The sequence below is a fragment of the Silene latifolia genome, chromosome 3 (genome assembly GCF_048544455.1).
Source record: "Silene latifolia isolate original U9 population chromosome 3, ASM4854445v1, whole genome shotgun sequence".
NCBI lineage: Eukaryota > Viridiplantae > Streptophyta > Magnoliopsida > Caryophyllales > Caryophyllaceae > Silene > Silene latifolia.
The window spans coordinates 145,946,351-145,953,692 of NC_133528.1; the positions used below are offsets into that span (position 1 = coordinate 145,946,351).

Consider the following 7,342-nt stretch of genomic DNA (forward strand, 5'->3'; position numbering starts at 1 on the left):
GATTTCCTCGCTTTACCTCTTCCCTATATGAGTCCGATTTCAACCTTTGGTGTGTTTCACAAATGTCTATATATGTGTGACGGACCCTACAAAATAATACTCTAATGAAACATATAGAGTTTGGACTCTTGAGGACTATGAAACAGGTTCTTGGTCCCTGCGACACACTATCACGGAGCAAAATTGGATCTCTCATGAATCATGATCGATGCCTTGAAGACTCCTATTTTCACCACAAAGGAAACATATACACGCACGATACACATCCAAAGACTCGTATTTCCATCACAACTAAGGCATCGACAGACACCAGTAGCCAATTCGTCATTACATTATATGTTCAAACCAACAAATGCTAATCTATGGCAAGTGGAAAAAAAATGGAGATGCCAAAATATGTAAACGGGAATATTTACAGGTTTGGATTATACAAGTCGTGGAATAATTGCTCAACGATACAGCTATACCAAGGTTGAGGTAAAAATTTGAGGAAGGAGCGGAAGAGAGCCAACAACCATTTGTCTTCTACTATTGACCTGAAAATTGCAACCAAAGTCAGGAAACAAGATCATCAAGAAACCAACACAAATTTATATTACTTTCACTCCATTTATATTGTCCTTATTTGACTTTGGTGCTCAAACAACTCCGATTTTTACCAACATTTTCTCGTATATAAAATCTCACACCTTCCAAAATTTTATAATGCTAACAGTTGGTTTGAAACATCCAACATGACAGATTTACAAGAATTTTTTTCTAAAATAGGGCTGAGAACAAAAGAAATTAACGAAATAGGGCCAACTTCAAATTAATTACCCAAAATGGGTCCACGTAGGATCGGAATATCTGAAACTTTGCTTCGGAATAAGTCGCTCAGCGGGCGAGAGGTTTGATATAAAGTCGTTCAGCCCCAAAGAAATTTTATAGAAACTAGAATATTTTTGGGAAAAACAAAATTGAAGTAGCGCGGATCGAACCCGGGCTTTCCACAAAATTACCACGTATAATCTCACCAATAAACCAAGAGAATCTCTTTGAATAACTAAAGCGCTTAAATGTATTGAATTTCATAACCGAATTCCAAGACGCATTTAGTTTAGAATGTTTATTTTAAACGCGTAATTTTGGCACAGCATTTGCTTTGCACTGATGGTCATGGTCTGAAGATTGGTGGTCTAAAATCGTGAGTTCGATTCCCACATTCTACAATATCATTTTTTTTTTATTTTGCAAAATTGTTATAGTCGCTATGGGGCTGAGCGACTTTAGGTCAAATCGCTCACCCGCTCAACGACTTATTTCCGAAGCAAATTTTCATACATCCCGATCCTACGTGGACCCATTTTGGGTAATTAGTTTGAAGTTGGCCCTATTTTATTAATTTCTTTTGCTTTCAACCCTATTTTCGAAAAAAATTCGATTTACAAAGTAACTGTATACATATTTGAAGAGTAACGGCTAAAGTTGACATCAGTTGCTAATAAAGCTAAGTGGAGATAATAAATTCGAGATTGAGAAAGAGAAGGACCTGCAGATCTTTTAACAACTCTTCGACGCAAGTACATCATGGATTTGTTCACCAGCGGGAGTTCGCCTGCCATTTTTTTAGCACCCAGTAATTTATTACTGCAAAAGGTTCAGAGTACATTAGGGAAAACAGTTGAGCTTAGCTTGCGTACTTCAGACTCAAAGGAAAAGTTGTTCCGTGACTTGACCCACAATCAAATTGAAGATTGATATGTTAAGAATAGACACGCACTGGTATTTCCATTTTTAATGAAGCAAAAGACTCACTAATATCACTATTCACTGGTTCTAGAATATAATGAAACGGAACAGAATGATTCACTTATTTGGATGAGTTTCTTTCCTTCGCACTTTCCATTATGAGTTAAGTCATCTGGAAACCTCTATATGTTCGCAACACAAGGGTAAGGCTGCTACTGCCATTTGCGGGAGTCCTCGAGGAACGAAGGTAATATTGTAGCAGGAATGTGGAAGCAACTATGAAGATTATTTGATCTCACTGATTCAATGGGCATCAATCATTGCAGTGGCTCAGTCTAACGGACTTTAGCAGGGTCATAATGACAGTGAACAAATGTCTATTGATTTAAAAGAACAATAGAAATCCTTATAAGAAAGAGTTATACGATCTAGAAAGGCAAACACATTTGTGTAAAAGACAGATATCCTTTGATTTATATAAATAGTCTAGCTAACAAGTTCCTGAACCCCCAAAGTAAAAGGCAGAGGTCATTGATCTAATCAACACATATATATGGAGAAACAACACAAAGTGAGGTATAAGCCAAAGAAGCATCCAAACACACTAAGACATATACTGTCACTGAACGAGTGAAGGGATATATCACATGCAAAGCATGGCCATCAAATATTTTTGGCCAAAGAAAACATGAATATAACCTCTTTTGCTTCTAAGTTTTCAGGGATTCCTAATCAACTTCAAAAAATGTTAATAACTTACAAGTACTTGCAGCACATTGAATTTTAGTCAGGAAAACTTAGTGACATTCTATATTTCTATTACCCGCCTTTTACTTCATTCTGATCGCCATCTTTTTGTAGAACATTTCCTTTCCGTTCAAAGAGTTTTGTAATGCATTATTACCAACATTTACTCCTAATCATCATCCTCATCACAAGTAAATTTGGCATAAATAAACACAAACTTGATCATTCACAGACAGGATATAAGCAGTCAAAAACAGTGGACCAACACCCACTGTCCAGTCCAATTAGTTGAAAGTTAAGTACTCCCTCTGTCCCGGTCATTTGTTGTCCTTTTCCATATTGGGGTGTCTCAATGAATTGTTGTCCTTTCTATTTTAAGAATGAACTTGATGAGCAATTTTATCATTCACATTCAATTTGTTCCACTTGTCATTTAATAATTGGCCCAATCCTCCTTTCTTGGTCTTTGTGCCAAAACGAAAGGACAACAATTGACCGGGACGGAGGGAGTAGTGGTTTTTCAAGCCTTATGAAGTATAACACCAATCACATCAGTAGAATCTAATTAGATACAGTTCTAAAGCAAAAAAAAAAAAAAAAAAAAAAAAAAAAAGTCAATTAGCCCGTCATATCAGGATCTAGAAATTTTACACTCAAGAGTCGATACTAACCAAAAAAATGCACAGCATTAACGGTAAAATTTCCACCAATTATGAAACGATATAATATGAGAATCCTCTAATTTAGCAAACCCACAATTACGTGGTATGAGAACCTCTAAATCTCTGACTGACAAATGATAGATGGTGCGATCCAATAGTTACAAAGAAGTGGAGCTCCGTGATAAGGAGAGAAATTATGAGGGTTTGCGATTAGGGGAGACAAAAATTGATACACAAATTCTTGTTTCAGACGGACACTTTTGGTCTTATTTGTCAGACGGATAAAATGTTGCCATTTTTTAAGAAAATGTAACCAATTAATTCCAAAATGTTATGACTAGAGGTGTCATTTTTTACCCTGAAAATGATGTGAACAATAATGGTAACATGTTATCAGAAAATAACAACATTTTATTGTAAAATGATGACATGTTACCCGTCTTATTTCAGACCAAAAGCAATGGTCTTAAGAAAAACGGACTGAAATTGATAAGGTTATTATTTCACCCCATGTGGTCATCCCATCTGCTGTCTATATTTGATTTTGTCCAACAAACTGAAAAGAATTCTCTATCCTAAGAACCATCTTCTTTGTGGCCAATGTACATAACTCAACCAGGTAACACATTTGCATTCAACTAGATGGCGTCTACACAGTGGTAAAAAAGACAACATCTACCTAGTGCTCAAAGTGAGGATAGTCTTCAAAAGACAACATAAATTGAGTTCCATTAGACTTTCAATCCTTGATTTTCTTATGTAAAGGCAGTGATCGGCATAGATAATCATGAACCATTAATTATAGTCTGTATTTCTGAACAAGAAGTGCACGTCTCGTGAAATTGGATTATCCTATATATCCAACGGCTTTTCTCTACTTCTAAGTTTGATGCAAGTGTCAAAAGATCACTACAATTTTTTTCTGGACCTATCAACATTTGAGGTGCTAAGATACATGCTTGAGGACACCAAACACATTAAGACATACACTATCACTGAACGAGTAAAGAGATATATCACAAACAAGGCATGGCCATTAATATATTCTGGCCAGACAAAACACGAATATAACATCTTTTGCTTCTAAGTTTTCAGAGGATTCCTAATACTCCAAAATACAAGTCACTTTAATTTCAGAGGAGGATATGCAAATCAACTTCAAAAAGACTACAAGAACTTGTAGCACATCAAACTTTTGCCAGGAACACTTAGTGGCGTTAACTAAACAGGCATTCTATATTTCGTTTCAAAGAATTTGTAATGTATCATTACCAACATTTACTCCTAATCATCATCCTCATCATAAGTACAAGTATCTCCATTCACCATAAACAATGCTTCATCATAAATTTGGCATAAATAAACACACACTTGATCGTTCACAAACGGGATATAAGCAGTCATTGATCTTAAAAATTGTGGATCAACACCCACTGTCCAGGCCAATTAGTTGAAAGTTAAGTAGTGGTTTTTCAAGCCTGTAAGTATAACACCAAACTACATAAGCAAAATCTAACTAGATACATTTCGAAAGGAAAAAAAGCCAATTTAGCCCGTCATAATGGGATTTAGAAACCTCACACTTAACAGTCAATACTGGTCAAAAAATGCATTAACATTAAATACTAAATATACTAGACAAGTATTTAACGTTAGAGCAAGACTTGTTACCTTGTATAAGGAGGAGGGCAAAAGATTATTAGATAGTCTGCAGAAGCACAAGTGAAGGTACTAGTCTTATCATCATAGGCGTAGCTATATGAGCGAGGGCAGGCCTGCTTGAAGAAAGTCGAGTACACCGATGGATGACATGTGTCAGGAGTATTAAATGCTTCACTACAACAAAACTCTGGGTTCCCAAACGCCTCACATGCGCTCTTACACGCCACCACAGTTCCAATCTCAGCACTGTTGCTAACATTCCCACGAGTTGTCATCACGCTCAGGCCTCTAGGGCATCCTTCATTTATATCAACCAAACACCCAGTAGGACTGCAGTCACCTCCATGCCCACCACGTGCCACCACTAGCATTGGGAGGTTGTACCCATCCACCAGGCTAACATCATAAAAGTCTAGCCCACCTGAATTAATTAGAACTTAAAAAAGTCAAAACTCAAATTTATGTCAAGGGATGTTGTATGATTCCATGTTACAACGCATTCCATTTCTTGGCAAACATTAACTACATAGTTCCATAATCTTTTAAAACTGTATTAAATTACCTTAATTTTATAGCGTGAAGTTTTACAGAAGTATGTTTGCACTCGAGTATCTCACTTGAGAGACTTATGTCCTTGACACCGAAAAACTAAATTTTTTTGTGCATTTTACAGAATTTTAGTATCAAAAAAATCTAGTCAATTTTTTCTACAATAATATTTAACAGTCAGAACTTAGTCAAGACAAGCAACAACATGAATATCAAACAATGAAGTTGACAACAACGCATATAAAGTTGACCAACAATAGTGTGTCTTCGAATAACCCAAACCGTAAATTGACTTAAAAATCTACATGAATGTCGACTACTGGGACTATATAATTAACAAAAATGCTACTTCGAGTTTAATGAGTAAGTTAGTTTAAATCAATCAAAAGTCCCAATTAATGGCTTGAAATGAGACCATTTCAAATTAATATAACATGAGATGAACCCGAGCTAATCTTGCCTACAAATGTCACAAACTCACAATCCAAACATTATAGCTATCAGTAAATGAATCACATAGCACGAAAATAGACCAGCTTAAGATTAAGACGGGTTCGTTCACATCAACTAATAACTGCCCACCCAACTAACTCAAAATTAACTACCTTATATCAACACTCATTTAAATCCGTCTCACCATAATATGTCAGTTGTCTCATACTCGCTCTGTCCCGGTCATTTGTTGTTCTTTTCCTTTTTTGGGTGTCTCATTCACATTCAATTTATTTCACTGGTCATTTAGTAATTGGCCCCTTCCCCCTTTCCTTGGTCTTTGTGCCAAAACGAAAGGACAACAAATGAACGGGACGGAGGGAGTACAAGAATTTGGAATACTCAACTCGCAAAACAATTTAAATAGACCGTCAAAAATGAAAGCACGGTAAACAAATGATTGGGACGGAGGGAGTAATAAACAGCGAGAGACGAATATCGAACCTGCGCCATTAAGAGTGAATTCGGCGAGGGTAGCCGGAGGAATAGCACCAGCCCCACCGCACGGGACCACACCGGAAGCGCAATCTCCGGTAAGACAAGAAAATTTACGGTCCGAATTAACAGAGCAGTGGGTCCGGGCCCAGATCCGACCCGACCAGGATTTGGGAAAGGTGAAGGTCCGGGACTTTCCGGGTTTTAGAGTGAACCCGGTTGTAGGTAAAGGCGGTGACGTGGCGCCGGAAAGTAAGCCAGGCCATACTGTATAACGACACCTGTTGACCATCCGAAACGACGCCGCTTCGGCTGTTCTTGGGTCTGTTTAATTTGATTGGAAAATTAAAGAAACTGGGATTAATGATTGTAAAAACAGACCTTTTTATCATCCGTAATACAGGAATACGATATTTGTGTAAAACCGTCTTACAGAAATCGAAATGGATAAAGAAAGGGAAAGTAGTAATAGGAAAGTGTGTTGGTGTTACCTGAGAAGATGAAGAGGATAGAGAGGAAGGTGAGGATGAGAAAGGAGAGTCTATCCATGGCGGAAGAGGAGAGAGAAAGCTGAGAGTGTGTAACAATGGCGGGAGATGAGAGAGAAAGAGTGTGGGGGTTTATGCTTTACGAAATGAGTTGGTTATGTTTGTCTTTAGGCGAGGGCCGAGTGCTCCAGCTTCAATTATGAGGCACTTTCGTAAAGTTGTAAAAGAAAGTTATTTTCAAGTTTTTAAGTAAGATTAGACCTTTATGTATTGGTGAAGCGGGAGAGGGGCTAGTCGGGGTGGTCGTCCCCCTGGCGTTTGAAAATTTTGAAATTTTTAGTTGCAATTTTCGAATTTTTTTGAGGTTCCTTTATAATATTACCCTTTCGCCTTCGTTGAAAATTTTTATAGTATTTAGCATTACGTTATACGACGTATAGGAGTACATAAGATCGGAGTTTTTGAATAAGAAATGAAAGCAAACCGCCCACCATTTTCATAAATCACACTCGGAACCTCTCATCCAGGAAGTGAGTCATGTTGCGTATTAAATACTAGGATGAAAGGACTGTTTTA

The 7,342-nt window shown here is 37.3% G+C and overlaps 1 protein-coding gene across 2 annotated transcripts; it reads right to left on the reverse strand.

Moving 5' to 3' along the window:
- Positions 1–261: 261 nt before the first annotated feature.
- On the reverse strand, positions 262–6,955 carry LOC141648309 (thaumatin-like protein 1b). Of its 2 annotated transcripts, XM_074456857.1 has the most exons (5): positions 6,770–6,955; positions 6,288–6,602; positions 4,812–5,223; positions 1,532–1,629; positions 262–536 (listed from the first exon to the last, which is right to left on the reverse strand). In XM_074456857.1, the coding sequence occupies exons 1-5, from the start codon at positions 6,825–6,827 to the stop codon at positions 529–531; spliced, it is 891 nt and encodes a 296-aa protein (XP_074312958.1). In that variant the 5' UTR covers positions 6,828–6,955; the 3' UTR covers positions 262–528. The 2 variants fall into 2 exon arrangements, with proteins under 2 accessions (XP_074312958.1, XP_074312959.1); XM_074456858.1 differs by lacking the exons at positions 262–536; positions 1,532–1,629 and adding an exon at positions 4,509–4,618 and having other exon boundaries at positions 6,770–6,943.
- Between the last annotated feature and the right edge of the window lie 387 nt (positions 6,956–7,342).

Coding starts and splice junctions, on each gene's coding strand:
- LOC141648309 (XM_074456857.1), bottom strand. CDS start 6,827: ATGGATAGACTCTCCTTTCTCATCCTCACCTTCCTCTCTATCCTCTTC. Junction 6,603..6,769: donor TATCCTCTTCATCTTCTCAG/GTAACACCAACA, acceptor CAAATTAAACAG/ACCCAAGAACAGCCGAAGCG. Junction 1,630..4,811: donor TGCCCTCCTCCTTATACAAG/GTAACAAGTCTT, acceptor AACCTTTTGCAG/TAATAAATTACTGGGTGCTA.